At 36.3% G+C, this 20,203-nt stretch overlaps 1 protein-coding gene across 4 annotated transcripts in view; it reads right to left on the bottom strand.

Moving 5' to 3' along the window:
• Positions 1-20,203, bottom strand: part of MTF2 (metal response element binding transcription factor 2) — a 60,185-nt gene that overhangs the window by 25,123 nt on the left and 14,859 nt on the right. For 2 of the 4 annotated variants that reach the window (XM_059375406.1, XM_059375407.1), the window contains exons 2-3: positions 2,115-2,313; positions 1,912-1,993 (exon numbers count right to left, since the gene is read on the bottom strand). The exons of 1 other annotated variant lie outside the window; for it this stretch is intronic. In XM_059375406.1, the coding sequence (XP_059231389.1) occupies positions 1,912-1,993; positions 2,115-2,313 (281 nt within the window). Of the gene's footprint in view, positions 1-1,907; positions 1,996-2,114; positions 2,314-20,203 lie in introns of those variants that run through there. One more of the 4 variants, XM_059375409.1, reaches the window with a different exon arrangement.

The raw sequence follows: 20,203 nt of genomic DNA, 5'->3' as shown, positions 1-20,203 counted from the left end.
TCTCTCTCTCTCCCTCTCAAATAAATAAATAAATAAATAAATAAATCTTAAGGAATAAAAGAGTTAAATAGCCAAGGAGCAATTCTTTTTTCTTTTCAGTTCTAGGACAATAAAAAACGACAGTGAGCAAAAACAGTCACAGACCTCTAAACTGAAATATTGGGTAGAACACACATTGGACACTACCCTTCACTTTCACAACTTTAAAAAAATATATTTATTTATTTGAGAGAGAGAGAGAAAGAGAGAACAATAAAGTGAAAGAGAGCATGAGAGGGGAGAAGGTCAGAGGGAGAAGCAGACTCCCCTCAGGGCTGGGAGCCTGATGCGGGACTCGATCCCAGGACTCCGGGATCATGACCTGAGCCAAAGGCAGTTGCTTAACCAACTGAGCCACCCAAGTGCCCACACTTCCACAACTTTCCATATGTACTACAGGCTTTCTTCTTCCTGTCTGAAAGGAAGGAATGGATAGAGGGAGGAGGGAGGGAAGGAAACAAATATATCTATAATCTGCAAGAACCCTGAAAAGTTGAGACTCATAACTAATAGGGAAACAGAAGCAGTGTAACATGTTTCAGTCCTACCACAAAGAAAGATCCAAGTTTACAAACTAATAATAATTTATACATTAATTCTGTACGCAGGGTAACAAGATCTGCTCAATACAACTACTGTTAGAGATCTCCTAATCTTTCTCCTATCCCTCTTCTCACTGACTCCTCAATTTCAGATTTAAAACATAATTTCAGAACTTTAAACTGATCAATCCCAAGAACTATAAAGTTTCTCCTGAAAAACATATTACTAGAGTAAGAGCTATCCAGTTCCCCACTTAAGCCCCATTTACCAACTATGTACATGGTAATTAGATCATTCTAATATTCTTTAACCAAAACTTCCTTATTCTTTAAAAAATTTAAGAATGAAATCAAGAAGTTAAAAAAATTTAAGAATGAAATAAAAAATTAAGAATGAAATCAAGAAACAGAACACAGTAGTAACCTACCACAGAATTCCACTTGGGATTCAAATTAAAAACCCAATCACCAAATACTTTAGAAAGGTATCCACCCTTTAGAGAAAGAAAATTTGTATCTCCTTGATATGATATGAAACACAGGTCTTAGCACAGGCCTCTTAACTCAATTAATAAGTAGGGCTTTGGTGTGCAGCTAAAATACTCAAATTTTTAGTACTCGTAATAATAAATCACTTTTCACAAGAAAAATACCTGGGAACAACACCCTTATTTAGCAGATTCAAAGGGTATACAGTAATCACAGAAATTATTACAGTAATAAAAAAGAGAAAGCATTACAAAAAACATACCTATAACCAAACCAAGGCATACCTATATTCACTTTTACTTGCACCCAAATACAGCCTCATTTTCCCATCCAAATTTAAAACCCCTTATTAGATTGTCATTTCAAATCATTCTTATTAATGAATACTTCTAGTATCCTAAACCTGTTTAATATGTCCTAATATCCCCCAAATCATCTGGCAAATAGTATGTTCTCAATAAATACTAGCTCTCTACATTACTTTTACTAATATAAGCAAGTAACAGTTAAGTTGAAGCCCAAAGTGTTACTCATATTAGTGGCTAAAGATTTTTCTTCAAAATTATTAGATGGGCCCTAAAAATAGTTCATAGATGTACACCACTGACGCATCTGTTCCTTAGTCTACCTCTAATCTAACTAAGAATAATTCCTGTTCTTCTAGGGTTTATAACAGATTATAACTCCTTGAGGACTATGAAGCACACATATCCTCAAAAGTGATTCTGAGTTACCTCAATATACTGTACTCAATAAAAAAAAAAAACACTAGAAAGTGACAGACTAAAAAGAAAATCAAATTTTAGTGTAAATCATGTTCAAGAGAAATAGTAGCACCTGCCTGTTTGAATGTCCTTCCAGAGAACCCAGGATTTAGAACTGTCTTCAAATATGATGAAGCAGCTCTGTTTCAATATGTTTATCTGAAATATAGAGGAATATTTATGGTGATTTTTTTGTAAGTTAAAAACGTGAAGTTAAACTCAGAATTATTAAAAATTTACTGCAAAAAAACAACAAAAAATATATAAAGGTAAAACTTGCCTTTTTGATAGTTCCAAGATAAAACAAGCCATCTGACCATCTAGCTAGGACATCCTGACCCTCTTCAAATTTACATGCTGGCTTTTTGACTTTATGTCCATCCTGTAAAGACAGCTTGGTCAAGGATGTTGGGGTCTTTTGGTTTCGACGTAAAGGAGACCGCTTGTGGACCAGTGAATTACCTGCCCCTGTAGAGTCTCTGATTAGGAATAAAAGACCATATATAAGATTAACTTACTGAAAGAGCTTATTTATACACCAATGATATGTTTTATATATTAATCAAAAACTTTGATTTATTAAAAAAAACCTTAAATTGGGAGAAAATTTAATACTCTATGGAATAAGTAACTTCAAAGAAAATGATAGTTGTTCTCAAAATTCATTCAATGCCTACCCTTACTGAGACAAGGATTCAGCAATCACTCTAAGATCCTACATTCAGGGTACAGATCTAAGCTAAAGCAGGTAAGCCATGGTCATCAGTAAAGGATGCCTTAAATCTCATGACTGGGTTTAGATAAACTAAAAAGAAGTTACATGGCACAATTTCATAAGCACATGAAAAGAATAAAAATAATTATGCCACACATAGTGAAAATACACTAACCAGTGACTTTGGGGTAGTTGGGTATATTCAACTCATTGGAAGAGTAGTCATGACCTCCTTAAGTGAACCACCACTGAATTAAGTCGTTTATTGATGGGAATGTGTCCCAAGTCCCTAAAATATAAAGACTAGGAGTTTAATAAAATTAAGAAACACCATTTATACAAAATCATACTCAAATGAGAGGTATAACATCATTTATATTTTTTAAGCAAAAGACCCCAAAATTATGTATTCCAAAATTATATTATTATTCATATATTAGTAATTCCATAAAGAGCATAGCATAACCACAGCATTACTACCATCAACTTTTTCTCAAAGGTAACAAAGCACTGTTTGTTTGGTTTCATTTTCTTAACATAAGATGCTTTACTTAATTAATTAAGCACACAGCAATGTATAAAACGAGACAGACAATAATTCAAAAGTAGATAGTATAAAAGTTAAGTAAAAATAAAATATGTGGGAGAGAAAAAAAACTGTTTCAATACCTAGGAATTGGGACTACCTAATTTCAATACCTAAGAATACACAAATTCTAGGAAATTCTATCATGAGCTTCAACATGAATAAACCTTTAAGATATTAGGCTAAGCAAAAGAAACCAGACCAAAAAAAGAATAAATATTGTATAATCCCACTTACATGACATAACCAGAGTATCAAACTCATAGACACACAGAGCAGAATGGTGGCTGCCTAGGGCCAGGAGGTCGGTATGCAGAGTTAGTGTTTAAGGGGTAGTAGAGTTTCAGTTTGAAAGACACACTACATTTTTTTCTCTTCAAGTTTCTATTTACATTCCAGTTAAAAAATAAAATAAAATAAATTTTAATTAGTTAACATACAGTATAATGTTAGTTTCAGGTGTGGAATTTAGTGCTTCATCACATACATATAATAGCCACTTACAAAAAGTGCCCTCCTTAATTCCTATCATCTATTTAACCCATCCCCCACCCACCTCCTCTCTAGCAATGAAAGATATTTTAAAGATATCCAAAGGAATAATGATTGATATCTTTCCAAAGTTGCTAAAAACCATTAATCTACACACCCAAGAAGCTCAACAAACTCCAAGTAGGACAAATGGCAAAGTGACTTATATGCAGAAATACCACAGTAAAAATGCTGAAAGAAAGAAAAATAACTCATTATGTACAAGGAAACCCCAAAAAGATTAACTTCTCATCAGAAACAATGAAGGCCAAAAGGCAGCAAGATCCTACATTCAAAGTGCTAAAAGAAAAAACTGTCAACCTTATACCCAGCAAAACTGTCAATCTTATACTCAGCAAAACTGCCATTCAAAAATGAAAGCAAAATAATTAATCTAGGATAAACAAAACTGAGAGAATTTGTTGCTAGCACAGCTACCTTATAAGAAATACTAAAGGAAATTCTTAATAAGGTTGAAAGCCAGTAAACCAACAGAAATATAAATCAACACACACACAAAACAGTGGTAAAGGTAATTAAGTAATTATAAAAAACAGTATAAATGCATACTTCTAATAACTCAAATATATGGAACATATATATGTGTATAACTGAATTATAAGGCCTATAACATAAATGGTAATAACATCACAAAGGAGGTGGTGGGAACAAAATTGTATTAAAGTAAAGAGATGATACCAGATCATTACATCAACCCACAGGAACAAATGAAGAAAACCAAAAATGGGAAGTAAGAAAGTAAATGTAAGTGAAGTATGTCACTTCAAGGAACTATCTGGCAAATACCCATCTTAGTCACTGTTTCAAGTAAAAATGGTATTCCATGAAAAAGCTGTTACTAAAAACAATGACATAAATATCCTATCTATACTTCCTATTTCATCACATATAACATTATTAAAACTCAGGGGTGCCTGGATGGCTCAGTCAGTTAAGCAACTGTCCAGGCTCCCTGCTCAGGAGGAGGCGGTGTCTTCCTCTGCCCCTCCCCCTGCTCATGCTCTCTCCCTCAAATAAAAAAATAAAAATTTTTAAAAATATATAAACTCAAAATTAGGTAAAAACAATTTTCAGTGTTTCATCAGGAATGCTCTACATGAAAGAGGGTTCTCTGTGTATGCATGCATTTGGTGGGTTTTGGGTTTGTTTGTTTTTTTACTACGAGTGCTCAACAATGAAGAATACTGCCTTGTTTCATGCTAAGGTGCACAGCAGTTTGACCAAACATCATTTTCATGCAAACTGTAAAGACATCGACACAATGAGAAAGGCAAATAATATCTAAGTATTATGAAAATAATTCTGAGCTTCAGACTCCTACAAGGATTCATGGATCACACTGTGGGAACCATGCTCTAGGAGAACATATGTTGCCATGTATCTAAATAAAGGGAATGTGTCTGCCATGGACAGCTGTAATGAAAAGGCATTTAGTAGGATCAGGGGTTAAAAGTCTGACAAGATGAGTGCTAGAGAGAAGTAAAAATGGAGAATGAATCTACCATTAACTTTACCAAAGGAGTGTTCAATGCCAGGCTAAGAACCTTCTTTCTCCAGAGATGAAATCAATTTAATGCCTTCATCACAACATTAAAATTATTCTATCAGCAAGCACTTTCTAGAAAACTATAAATTCAGGGGCCACTTGAGGGATTTTGCTTTCCTTAAAGAAACTAACCAAAACCTGAGCAACATAATTAATTATAGGTGAAAAATGACTTCAAAAGAATGCCAAGGTGGCTACTGACCTAGAACCTTCCAAATCTAGACCAGAAAATATATAAAAATCAAAACTGAAAACATTCCTAAATTGGTTTTGTATGCTATGCTATTGCTTCAACAAATTCTCTTTTTCATGACAGCCTCCCATCCTACTCTCTTAAAATGTTGTAAGTATCTTTGAGAAAAAAGAGAAAACTAAAATTCCGTGCTCCCTGCTCCCTTTCACCAATCCTATTTCTTTCCTCCCATTCACAGCCAAACCTTTGGAGGAAATTTATACACTCTTAACTCTATTACTATAGTCTTTCCCATTTACTCTTCAGCCCATAGCAACACACATCACCATTCCCTCACCCAAACACTCCATCAAAAACAGGGATTATGTCTGACTTACTCTTTTTTCTTTTTTAATTAACATACAATATATTATTTGCCTCAGGGGTATAGGTCTGTGAATCATCAGTCTTACACAATTCACAGCACTCACCAGAGCACATACCCTACCCAATGTCCATTACCCAGCCATCCTATCCCGCCCCCCTACTTCCCAGACATCTGTCTTACTCTTATTCACAGCTGTATCCTCAGTGCTCTGCATAGGGCATGATACATAAAAGGCAGAATGGTTTTATGTAACTTATAAACTTCAAGCTCAATTCAAGAAAAATCTATATTTAAAGAGTTAAATTATTTCTAAAAATGACTGCATGCACAAATAGTCTGTTTTGTTCCAAATAAACAATAGACTCTAATTCACATACAACAAATACATAACAATCTTTATTCACATAAACATGAAGAATATAAATCATATATAAAATTGCATTAACGGGTATTTATAAACAGTATTATCCTTTTAAAAATTTCTGTCCAAAGAAGCTTTACAAAAAAATAAGGCAAATGACCCGTAATAGCATAACTCAAACATAACCAAGATAAACACTGTATATGTATCCCCTTCCAAGATAATTTCTCCCATTACTGTCACTGATTACTTCCCTCCTCTCTAGAATGTGACCTTTATTAGAAGCCAAATTAGTTTTTCCAATTTTAGAATTTATTATTTCCCTTCTGATTAAAGGTAAACATAAGATAGTAAAATAATACAGAAAGAGTGAAAAGTGAAAATTCCCCATCATACTTTCTCCCACAAAAGAACTGTTAATCTCCTGACTTTTCTTTTGTATATACCACATACACAAACATAACTCACATAAAATGTTCTAATTTAAAGAGTGGAATATTACATATACTGTTCTCTAACTTCCTCATATAATAATGTATCTTGGACAATGTAATATCCATCTACACAAGTATAAAACAAAAGTATGTAAGATAATCCTTTCTTCAAATGCAAAGCTACTTTCCAACTACTACCCAACTGAGGAACATTTAGTATGTTTCCATTCTTTTACTATTACAACCAAAAAAAGCTCATCCTTTTCCATTTTATTTCTTTTTTTTTTAAGTATTCCTGGTACTACATGAGATAAATTCATAAAGAATAATTACTATAACAAAAAATATAGACATTTTTCCTTTTTGCTGTAGAAAATTACAACATGCAAAAGCAAACTAAACAAGTATTAAAAAAACCATCAGGTATTCACCAACCAGTTTCAATTACCATTTCATAGCTAATACTACTTCAACACCCCATTCCCCAACCTACATTATATATATATATATTTTAACTGACAATGTCAAATGAATCTCCAAAAAAGTAGTTTCACTGACACTACCTGAACAGCACCTGAAGGCCTAACACTTCACCAGCAGTATTTACCCTTTTATTATTTGACAGACAACACACACACACACACACACACACTACATTTCTATCTACAGTTCTATTATTATTAGAGGTTTTTTCCTTTGTTAATTTGTATGTCTTCTGATCTCTGCCTTTTTTTTAAACTAAAATGTTCATCTTTTTCATAATGACTTAAGAGCACTTTATATATTATGAATAAGAACACTTTGTTACACATGTTAGAAATACTTTTCCCAGCTCATACTCTATAAAAGTGCCATGACAAAGATTTTTGATAGGGGGATCAGGACTTGGTGTTCAGTTATCTCTCATCTTGCATCCAGGCTGCCTTGCCTATTTAAGAAGCCATACCAGAAAAAATTTAAACAGAAAACCGAAACAAATAAAGGAGTTGGTTTGCATGCCCTTTTCTTAAATTGTGTACTCCTAATTGCCATTGTTAGGTTACGTAAGGTGCTCGTGGTCTTCCCAACGCCCATCAAATCTCCAGTCCATACCTTTTCATTTTACATGATGTTAACAGTGTCTTCTCCCAAATGGAGTTAAAGTTAAATTTCACTCTATTTGGCAGATAATCTTTAGTGTATAAATACAGGGCAGTTCCAATTAACTGAAGCAGGATTTTTTGAGGTCAAATGTTTTATTAAATTTGTAAAACAAAACTAAACTAAACTAAAAATCCATAGAATAGTTAAGTCGACTTCAAAAAGAAAGAACAAAGAAAGAGAGAAAGATTCAACCTACCAAATACTGTGACATATTCCAGAGAAAAACTGTTCTGTACAGGTAAGGAACAGACAATAAGATTATTACAACAGAATAGGTATCTCCAAAACAATTTCACTTAAGGGAAGTAGATATATAATAAAAGTAACAACACAAAACAGTACAGAAAGGACATATCATTTAGTAAACAGTACTGGGGAAAATGATTCACTTAAATGGAGGAGAAGCTATACTCTTAATTCACAATTCACAAAAAGGTGCATTACAGATGGATTAAAGACAAAAATAAATGTAAAACTTCAAGCATAACTAGAAAATACAGCATATTGCTATGACAACTGATGAACTATTGAACTCTACATCTGAAACTAGTGATATATACTCTATGCTGGCTAATTGAATTTTTAAAAAAGGAAGATGCTTTTTAAACAGAAAAAAAAAGAATTATTGTTATGATCTTGGAAGCAGAACATACATACAACATGGAAAGATGCTGCAAATGTGTTGTTGAAAGCAAAACGAAATTTATCGCACAATTATCATTTATGCAAATTGAAAACATGCATATATAATACCATATATTTTACCATGACATATATTAAATATTTTCAAGTAGTAAGTGAGAGTAGGAGATCTGACTGAGAACTGGGGAAACTGGACATGTCCTGACCAGAGAATTGTGATGCTGTAGTGTACTTCTTTCTGTTGCTAAGATCTGACTCAATTATATCAGCTCCTCATACTATACAATACAGATTAACAAAGTAGCAGAAGTCAAATCCTATTTCCAGAATGGTCACAACGCTTTTACTATTCCACAACATACACATAAAGAATACTTCTATCTATCTATCTATTGATCTATATACAATTCTATCCATAATACTACTACTTAGAGAAGCACTTTTTTCTTCACTGCTACTGATGTCCATCTTGAGAGAGACTGCCTGGAAAAAGTTTCCTCCCTTGAAACCAAATGGAAGACCAGGAGTTCAACTAGCTACTTTCTTGGTTTACTACTCCTACAATAAATAAGACACTAATTCAAGAACTTGGGAATTAGATGCATAATTCAAATAGTATGTGGTCTTTTTTCTTCCCCAATTTAATACCCCAGCTAACAAGAAAACTATCTGAATATTATATGGGAGACCACAGACTGATTTCATGTCTGCAACAATCTCTGAGAACTATTATGAGACCAATATTAAAAAACAGGGGTTAAGGACTTGATATAGTTTAATTTCTCAATAAGCAGCAGAGGAAATAGGAAGAAATTCAACTCACTTTCAGGTTAATTATTTTTCTTTCAATAAATATTTAATGAGTATCTGTTCCAGGCCTAGTGAATAAGAGAGTCAAGGTCCCTATCTTCAGCACCCAAGATTTTGACAGGAAAGACTCAGCTAGACCTTCCTTCTTAAGGCTCCTTTCCTGATTCAACCCCATCCACCAACTTAAGGTTAGATGCTCTCTTGGTATATGCTAGTTCTCCCACTAACATACTTCCAACACTCTGTTCCATTTGCCTACTTACTTATCTTCATCTACTCCCCACTCTCCAAATACTTTGTATTCTGAGGGGAAAATGACTGTCCCATTTTATGGGACCACTCCTTCCCCAGAACCTAGTGTAGTGCCCAGAATGTACTGGTAACACAATAACTAATCAGTAAATTACCAGTAGTAGCTGGTAATTTAATTAAAGGCAATCTCTAAAGAGCCAAATGCCACTGTCCCAACATAGGACTCATCACCCCAGTGGGAACTTTCATCCCTCTGCTCCTGAGTTCCCTCCCCAATCAGCCATGACTGATCCACCACAACCATGTCTCTAGCACCCCTGCCACTACTCTTCAACCCATGAAGTTCCACTTGGCAGCAAAGGAACTAAAAGGAAAAAAACCTAGTCTCACTTTGCACTGCCACCTCCCCCCACCCCAACAGGAGCACTCCTCTCACTCTAACTCACCCCAATCCAAAAAATCAAATGAGTATGCAATCGCAGGAAATGACAGGCACTGCTGTGATAGAGAAGAAAATACCTATTCTGCTGCTATCTTAAACTTTTATCTGCCACAGGTTCCAAGCAATCTCATCTCTTAAAAAGCAAAAGCTGCCATCTATCCCAGGCTCTTTCCCACAACTTCTTCCCTTCTCTTGGAAAAGCAGTACATGTGTGGGTGAATCACATGTGAACAATAAATGTAACCTAACAACAGAGCCACTTTGGGGAAAATCTTTCACAAAGATATAGTTAAATTCACGTGGCCTTGGAAGGCCAACGTAGGGCCTAGGTACAAGCAGAAGGCAATCTACTGAAGCTTGGGCCCCCATTAAAGCTATGGGGAAAGAATTCTCTTCTTTCTCTTAAGGAAGGCACAAGTAAAATGAAGCTTGGGGCTGGCAGAATTCTTTCTGGTTGAGGGTTCCTTGAAAGTAGAACATCAAAGGGGACCACGGTCAGACCAAGAGAACAGAAATCATAAAGCAGGCAGCTTAATGACTGGCTCTACTCTAATCCTTAGTTTTAGAAATTATAAAAATATAACAATGCATACTTTAAAAAAATTTCAAGTAGATAGATAGGTTTAAAACAAAATGCAGTCGCTGCCCACCCAACTCTTCCCACATTTCAATACTGCTCTCCAGAGGCTGATGCTTTCTCAACTCTTTTCAGCTATTTATTCTGGGAGGCACTTCCATAGTTCTAAATAATATGCATGTGCTTATATTTCTCTTTTTAACTGATCTATTTCACATATGACTTATTATAAAAAAAATCATAACAACTCCCACCTCTATAATCTTACTTAACTAATTTCATTAAATCAGTAATGTGCTTTAAATAATCCAAACTGTAAATATTAATCACTGCAAAACTAAATGGCACACTCTCATTAAACAACCTTTCTTTCTTTTTTTTTTTTTTAAAGATTTTATTTATTTATCAGAGAGAGAGAGGGGAGAGAGCGAGCACAGGCAGACAGAATGGCAGGCAGAGGCAGAGGGAGAAGCAGGCTCCCCGCCGAGCAAGGAGCCCGATGTGGGACTCGATCCCAGGACGCTGGGATCATGACCTGAGCCGAAGGCAGCTGCTTAACCAACTGAGCCACCCAGGCGTCCCTAAACAACCTTTCTTATTCACTTTTTATTTTTCCTGGAATTGCTTATTCTGAGCCTTTATGTATCTAAACTTACCTTAGTACTAAACTCACAATGGACTGTTTTCTGGATACTTTCCCTAAGTAGTTTGATGATATTCCCATTTATCCCATTTAACACTCAGCATTGATGATGAAAAATCTGGTACTTGAGTAGAGGTATTTAGTATTTACTAAGAAATGAATAAGCCACAAAGATAAAAGGTACAGAATAGGGAATACAGTCAGTGATATTATAATAGGAGTATACAGTGAGTGACAGCTACACTTGTGGTGAGCAGAGCATAATGTAGAGTTGTGGAATCACTGCTGTATACCCAAAACTATTATATAGTGTGTCAACTGTAGGTCAATAAAAAACACCATAAAAATCATAAAATAAAATCAGAAACAAAAAAAGAAGACACTAAAACTCATACCACAGATACAGAGGATTACTATAAACAATTATAAACCAATAAACTGGACAACCTAAAAGAAATAAATGCCTAGAAACATACAACCTACCAAAACTGAATCATGAAGAAACAGAAAATCTAAATATAAGAATTACCAGTAAGGAGATTAAATCAGTAATCAAAAAAGTGCCAAAAAACAGAAGTCCAAAACCAGACATCTTCACTGGTCAATCCTATATTCAAAGAAAAATCTCAAACTTTTCCAAAAAAAAAAAAAGAGAAAAGACAACACTTCCAACTCATTTACAAGGTCAATTACCCTGATACTAAAACCAGACAGGGACATCACAACAAAGAAAATTATAGGATAATATTCTTTTTTTTTTTAAGATTTTATTTATTTATTTGACAGACAGAGATCACAAGTAGGCAGAGAAGCAGGCAGAGAGAGAGGGGGAAGCAGGCTCCCTGCTGAGCAGAGAGCCCAATTTGGGGCTCGATCCCAGGACCCTGGGATCATGACCTGAGCTGAAGGCAGAGGCTTTAACCCACTGAGCCACCTAAGTGCCCCACAGGATAATATTCTTGATGAACACTGATAAAACATTCCTTAACAAAATACTAGTAAACTGAATTTAATAATACATTAAAAGAATCATACACCAAGATTATGTGGGTTTTATTTCACAGATACAGGATGCTTCAACAACCACAAAAATCAATGTGATACACCACAGTAACAAAAAGAGGACAAAATAATATAATAAAACAGATGCAGAAAAAGCATTTGACAAAAGTCAACATTTATAATAAAACTCTCACAAAGTGAGTACAGAAGGAACACACCTACCTTAACATAATAAAGACCATATATGACAAACATCATACTCAGCAGTATGAAAGAGAGAAAACTTTTTCTCTAAGATCAGGAATAAGACAAGGATGCCATCTTTCACCTATCTTCTTCAACACAGTATTGGAAGCAATAACTGCAGCAATTAGGCCAAAGAAAGAAATGGCATCGAAATTAGAAAGGAAGAAGTAAACATGGCACCATTTGCAGATGACATATTATACACAGAAAATCCCTAGGATTCCAACTAAAAACTGTTAGGACTAATAAATGAAATCAGTAAAGGTGCAGGAGACAAAGTTAATATATGAAAATCTGCTGTATTTCTATACACTAACAACAAACTATCAGAAAGAAAAATTAACAATTCTTTACAACTGCCCCCCCTAAGAAAAATCCTAGGAATAAATTTAATCAAAGAGGTGAAATACCTTACACTATAAAAACTGTAAGACATCAATGAAGGCAAGTGAAAAAGACAGAAATAAATAAAGACAGTTCATACACATAGAACAGAAGAATACTGTTAGAATATCCATACTACCCAAAGCAATCTACATACACATTCAATACAATCCCTATCAAAATTCCAATAGCATTTTTCACATAAAAAGAACAATCCTAAAACATGTTTGGAACCACAAAAAACCCAAATAGCCAAAGCAATCTTAAGAAAAAGAACAGGAGCGCTTGGATGGCTCAGTGGGTTAAAGCCTCTGCCTTTGGCTCAGGTCTCGATCCCAGGGTTCTGGTATCAAGCCACAGGTCGGGCTCTCTGCTCAGCAGGGAGCCTGCTTCCCCACCCCCCACCCCACCCCCGCCTGCCTCTCTGCCTACTTATGATCTCTGTCTGTCAAATAGATGAATAAAATCTTAAAAATATATATAAAGTTTAAAAAAAAAAAAGAAAAAAGAACAAAGTTGGAGACATTACACTTTCTGACTTCAAACTTTATTACAAAACCATAGTAATCAAAACAGTATAGTACTAGTATAAAAAGAGACACATATGTTCAATGAACAGAACAGAGCTCAGAAATAAACCCACATATATTTCAACTAATTTAAGACAAAGGAATCAAGAATATATCATGGGGGAAAGACGGTCTCTTCAATAAGTGGTACTGGAAAAACCGGAGAGCCCCATAAAAAAAAAAAAAAAAGGATTTGGACCACTATCTTATACCATTCACAAAAATTAACTTAAAAATGGGTTAAATATATGAACATAAGAAACCATGAAACTTCTAGAAGAAAAAATAGGAAGTAAGCTCCTTGATATCACTCTTAGTGATAATTTTTTTGGATTTGACACCAAAAGCAAAGGCAACAAAAGCAAAAATAAACAAGTAGAACTGTATCAAAACTAGGCTCTGCACAGCAAGGAAACCATCAACAAAACGAAAAGGCAACTACCGAATGGGAGAAAATATTTTCAAATCACGTATTTGATAAAGGGTTAATAGCGAAAATATGAGGGTGCCTGGATGGCTCAGTAGGTTAAACAACTGCCTTCAGCAGATTCATGATTCCCAGGATCCTGGGATCCTGGATCCTCGGGCTCTCTGCTCAGCAGGGAGCCGACTTCTTACTGTCTCTCTGCCCTTCTCCCCAGCTCATCCTCTCTCTCTCTTGCTCTGCTCTCTCAAATAAATAAAATCTTTTTTAAAAATTCATACAACTCGGGGCACCTGGGTGGCTCAGTGGGTTAAAGCCTCTGCCTTCGGCTCAGGTGATGATCCCAGGGTCCTGGGATCGAGCCCCACATCGGGCTCTCTGCTCAGCAGGGAGCCTGCTTCCCCCCTCTCTCTGCCTGCCTCTCTGCCTACTTGTGATCTCTCTCTGTCAAATAAATAAATAAAATCTTGAAAAAAAATTCATACAACTCAATAACAACAAAAACAAGATCTTGATTAAGAAATGAGGAGAAAGGGGCGCCTGAGTGGCTCAGTTGATTAAGCAACTGCCTTTGGCTCAGGTCATGATCCTGGAGTCCAGGGATGAGTCACGCATCAGGCTCCCTGCTCAGCAGAGTCTGCTTCTTCCTCTGACCTTATCCCATCTCACTCACTCTCTCTCTCAAAATACATAAATAAGATCTTTAAAAATAAAAACAAAACAACAACATAAAGGAAATGAGAAGATCTGAACTGACATTTCTCCAACAATATACAGACAGCCAACAGGTAGATAAAAAGATGCTCGACATCACTAATAATCAGAAATGCAAATCAAAACCACAATGAGATACCACCTTACACCTATCAAAATGGCTATTATCAAAAAGACAAGAAATAACAAGCACTGGAAAGGATGTGAGAAAGGCAAATTTTGTGTACTGCTGCTGGGAATTTAAATTGGTGCAATGGAAAACAGTATGGAGGTTCCTCGAAAAATTAAAAATAGAACTACCATACGGAGCACCTGGGTGGCTCAGTTGGTTAAGCATCTGCCTTCAGCTAGGTCATGATCCATGGTCCTGGGATCAAGCCCCTTGTTGGACTACCTGGCGCAAGGCCAGGTGGGCAGGGGGGATGATGGATGCTGCTGCTTCTCCCTCTCCCGCTGGCACTCCCCCACTGCTGATGTTCTTTTGTTGCCAAATAAATAAAGTCTTAAAAAAAAAAATACAATCCAGCAATTCCACTTCTGAATATTCATCTAAAGAAAACAGAAACACTAACTACAGATACATATATCCCCATGTTCATTGCAGCATTATTTACAATAACCAAGACCAAGACATAGAAACAACCTAGGTGTCCTTCAATGGAAAAAGACAATTTAATGTGTTTGTGTGTGTGCAGACACACACACACACACACACACACACACACAGGAATATTATTTAGCCATTAAAAAAGAACAATCTTGCTACCTGTGACAACATGGATGGACTTTGAGGGCATTACACCAGGTGAAGTAAGTCAGACAGAAAAAGACAAATACCATATAATCTCAACTATATGTGGAAGCTAAAAAAACTACAACAATAAAAAAAAAACCAAAGCTCATAAAGAAAACAGAGCGGTGGTTGCCAGAGACAAGGAACAGGAATGGGTTAAATGGGTGAAAGAAAAAATACACACTTATAAAATAAGTAAGTCACAGGGATATAATGTACACCATGGTAACTATAGTTAGTAATACTGTACTGCATACTTGAAAGTTGCTAAGAATAAATCGTAAAAGCTCTCTATCACAAGGGAATAAATATTTTAACTATGTATGGTGATAGATGGTAACTAAAATCATGGTGGTGATTATTTTGCAATTTATACAAATATCTAATCACGATACTGTATACCTGAAACTAAATAATGTTATATGTCAATTATAACTCAATTTTAAAAATGAAAAAAAAGGGGGAAGGGGCACTGTAGTAAATACAGGGTCACACCAGGGATTGAAATAAGAAAAATCCTAGATGTCATTTTTATTTCATCCGTTGGATATAAAACCTGGAGCACAGATCCCGGGGGGAAAAGAAAGAAAAGAAAAAAAAAGAATTAAAGTTAATAAATTAAGTATCCATCTCATGTTGAAGGGGGCAGGAGGAGAGAAGTAAAAGGGAAAGAAAATCAATGAAAGAAAAGCTTACAACAGAGAAAACCAATGGCACTAAAACTTGGTCTACTGAAAAGACTGATAAAACTGGCAAATATCCGGGGGAGATTAATCAGGAAATCTAGGAAGTAGCTGGATAAAAAGATGCACAGCTCAGAAAGAAAATCAGGTTTGGAAGTAAAGACTTGAAGTCAGAAAAATAGTGAAGGTATTTGAAGCCCTGGATAGAAATAAGAAGAGAAACGGGATGAGAACTTTACTATAATAAAAGAGCAAAGTGAAGATTCTCTGCTCCTTCTCATGCTAAAACAAACAGAAAAAAAAAAAAACTTAAAACAAAAACATACTCAAAACAAAACAACAACAACAAAAAAACCAACAACACACTCCATCTTCAATCATACTAAAGTATACATGAAACTCCAAACTGCAATATAGGAAAATGGAAAGCAGCTGAAAGAATAATAAACACTGGTAAAATGGGGAAGATTAAACTTAAGCACGCAGCAGAAAAGAATGTTAAGAAGCAACCCACTTGTCCCACAGAACCCCAAAAGACTAAAGAATTGGCAGCACCAGACTGAAGACAGAGGTCAGGTGAGCTCGAAGAATAGAGTAATACGTGGAAGTCTGTATAAAAGGACTATTGGATCCCTAGTCACATCTTCTATTTGTACTACCTGTATATCGTATCAGGAGATGAAAAGTTTATTCATTCAAAGACAAATCAAGGGAAACAAACACAAAGTACAGAGAGGAGAATAGGTGAAGTGCCCACTGAAAATGGGGAAGGTTTTCTTTATATATTCAAGTTTTAAAAATCATTTTTCAGGGGTGCCTGAGTGGTTCAGTGGGTTAAAGCCTCTGCCTTTGGCTCAGGTCATGATCCCAGGGTCCTGGGATTGAGCCCCGCATTGGGCTCTCTGCTCAGTGGAGAGCCTGCTTCCTTCTCTCTCCCTGTCTCTCTCTCTCTCTCTCTCTACCTGCCTCTCTGCCTACTTGTGATCTCTGTCAAATAAATAAATCTTTTTTAAAAAATCATTTTTCAACACCTAATGAATAAACGGATCTAGGTATTGAGTACCAGTGGCTTCTAAAAGCACAAGAGAAAGAACTACTGAATGCTTCTTGGGAGAACATACCACATCTATGAAGTAGTCATGCCAAAAAAAAAAAGCAAGAAATCTGGAATAAGCTTCTACATCTAGCCACCAATTTATAGAAAATGCAGAGAAATGATGTTCAATTGCACAATGGGGATATAATCGGCAAAATCCAAGCTGGGAAATTTATATGTCAAATGACTGGTTTCAGGGTGCCTGGGTGGCTCAGTGGGTTAAACCCTCTGCCTTCAGCTTGCGTCATGATCCCAGGGTCTTGGGATCGAGCCCCGCATCGGGCTCTCTGCTCGGAAGCCTGCTTCCTCCTCTCTCTCTCAACCTGCTTCTCTGCCTACTTGTAGATCTCTGTCAGTCAAATAAATAGATAAAATCTTTAAAAAAAAAAAATGTCTGGTTTCTTCCACAAATAATCTCCCCCCAAAAATGGGTGGGAGGTAAGTAACAAAGATTTAAAACATGTATTTTTAAAGGATGCTCAACATCCCTAATCAGGGAAATGCAAATCAAAACCACAATGAGATATAACCTTAACATCTGTTAAAAATGGCTAAAATTATTTACAAAAAAAACCAACAACACAAGAAATAACAACTGTTGGGGAGAATGTGGAGAAAAGGAGCCCTCATGAGCTACTGGTAGGAACATAAACTGGTACACCACTGTGGAAACAGTATGGCTGTTCCTCAAAAAATTAAAAATAGAAATACCATATGATCCAGTAATTCCACTACTGAGTATTTACTCAAAGAAAACACTAATTCAAAGATTTATGTGTCCCTATGTTCACTGCAGCATCATTTATAATAGCAAAATACAGAAGCAACCCATGTCCATCAATAAATGAATCAATAAAAATGTGAAACACACACAGGAATATTACACAGCCATAAAAATGTCAATACTGTGCCATCTGAGACAACATGCATGGATCTCCAGGGATTTTGCTAAACAAAATAAGTCAGACAGAAAAAGACAAATACCGTATGATTTCACTTATAAGAGAGGAGGGACGTGGAGCAGAGGGGAGGGTAAGGGAGGAGGAGGACAAAAGGACGGAAGAAGGTAGGGAAGGGACTCAGTTGGTTAAGCCTATGACTCTTGATTTTGGGCTCAGGTCATGATCTCAGCAGTGTGAGACTGAGTCCCACCTCCAGCTCCATGCTGGGTGTAAAGCCTACTTAAGATTCTCTCTCTTTCAGGAAACCTGGGTGACTCAGTTGGTAAAACATCTGACTCTTGGTCTTGGCTCAGTTCATGATCTCAGGATCCTGAGATCGAGCCCCACATCCGGCTCTGTGCTCAGCAAGGAGTCTGCTAACGATTCTCTCCCTCTCCCTACGCCCCAAAAGGGGGGGGGGGAGAATGAGACCTATTGATACAGAGAAAAAAACTGATAGTTCCCAGAGGGGAAGGGTGGGGGCTGGGCAAAATGGGTGAAGGGAAGCAGGAGATACAGGCTTCCAGTTATGGAATAAATAAGTCATGGGAATAAAAGGCACAGCATAAGGACTACAGTCAATGATATTGTAATTGCAATATATTGGGACAGACAGTAGCTACACTTGTGGTAAACATACCATAATGTACAAACTTATGGAATCACAAGTCTATGAAAATTTATCACCCAAACACACTCTCTTTGGGCCTTAATAGAAGATTCCAAAGAGAGGCGGTAAACCAAAAAGGCAGACGTGAGAGGCACCTGAGTGGCTCAGCTGGTTAAGCATCTGCCTTCCGCTCAGGTCATGATCTTGGGGTCCTGGGCTGGAGCCCCGTGTTGAGCTCTCAGTGGGGAGTCTGCTTCTCCCTCTGTGCTCTCCGTCACCCTCACCAAATAAATAAATAAAATCTCTTAAAAGAAAAAAAAAAAAAAAAGGCAGACCTGAGATGCAAAGGAATCAACATGGGGAGATACAAAGGAATTCCCAGGGTGACTGTGAAGTCAAGCCCCAAGACTAAATCGTGCAGTTAAGTCCAGAGAGCAAGTACAGATTAGAGAAGAGATCCAGAAGAGCTCCAAGGGAATATCTCTAAGAAAAATAAATGTAACTGATAAATTACAGGACAGATAGTGTGGAAAAGCACACTCAAGACATTTTACAGAACAGTGGAAAGATGTGTGAAGATTTCAGTGTTCAAAGAAAACTAAGCACATTCTCTTTTTTAATGAGGCAAATTTTAAATCCAGTTGTGGAAGAAATGTAATCCCAGAAATAATAGCTAAAAACAACTAAAAAATGTTTAGCATGGTTCTAAGAATTCTGCATGCAATAATTCATTTAACCCTAACCCATTACTTTGCCATATCAATATTCTATCAATTTATCAATGTTTATATAATCACACAAAGGAAATTTTTTATATAAGCATATTAAAAAACTTGAAGAGGCTATCAGAGAAATTCCTCATCTAATATTACTGAAAAAAAGTCCAAAATTGATGAATCAAACAATGCAATGCTTACTTAAAAATACAAAGAAACAGGGGTGCCTGGGTGGCTCAGTGGGTTAAGCCTCTGCATTCAGCTTGGGTCATGATCCCAGGGCCCTAGCATAGAGCATCGGGCTCTCGGCTCAGTGGGGAGCCTGCTTCCCCCTCTCTCTACCTGCCTCTCTGTGATCTCTTGTGATCTCTCTGTCAAATAAATAAACAAAAATCTTTTTTAAAAAACTCAAAAAATACAAAGAAACAGCGGAGAGTTAAAAAGCTGGTCCCTCGGAGCACCTGGGTGGCTCAGTGGGTTAAAGCCTCTGCCTTCGGCTCGGGTCATGATCCCAGGGTTCTGGGATCGAGCCCCGCATCGGGCTCTCTGCTTGGCAGGGAGCCTGCTTCCTCCTCTCTCTCTCTCTGCCTGCCTCTCTGCCTACTTGTGATCTCTGTCAAATAAATAAATAAAATTTAAAAAAAAAAGCTGGTGCCTCTGAGAAAAGTAGAGGGAACATATTAAAAAACCCACATCTTTTTAGAATTTCGTAACTAGAGCGTGATGTTTCACACTCTTAGAAAGTAATATATATTTTTTTAAGTAGTTAGAAAGTAATATTTTAATTTAAAAAAAAATTTACTTACTAAGTGAAATGGCGCTCCAATACTAAGTAAACTAGGGGGCTTTTTCACATAACTACCTGGGAAGCTTTGATATGTTAAAACAAACTATAGTTTTTCCCTAACATTAGGCCACAAGAACACCC

Source organism: Mustela nigripes, chromosome 14 (assembly GCF_022355385.1).
Source record: "Mustela nigripes isolate SB6536 chromosome 14, MUSNIG.SB6536, whole genome shotgun sequence".
NCBI lineage: Eukaryota > Metazoa > Chordata > Mammalia > Carnivora > Mustelidae > Mustela > Mustela nigripes.
This window is presented reverse-complemented; position numbering and strand designations above follow the sequence as displayed.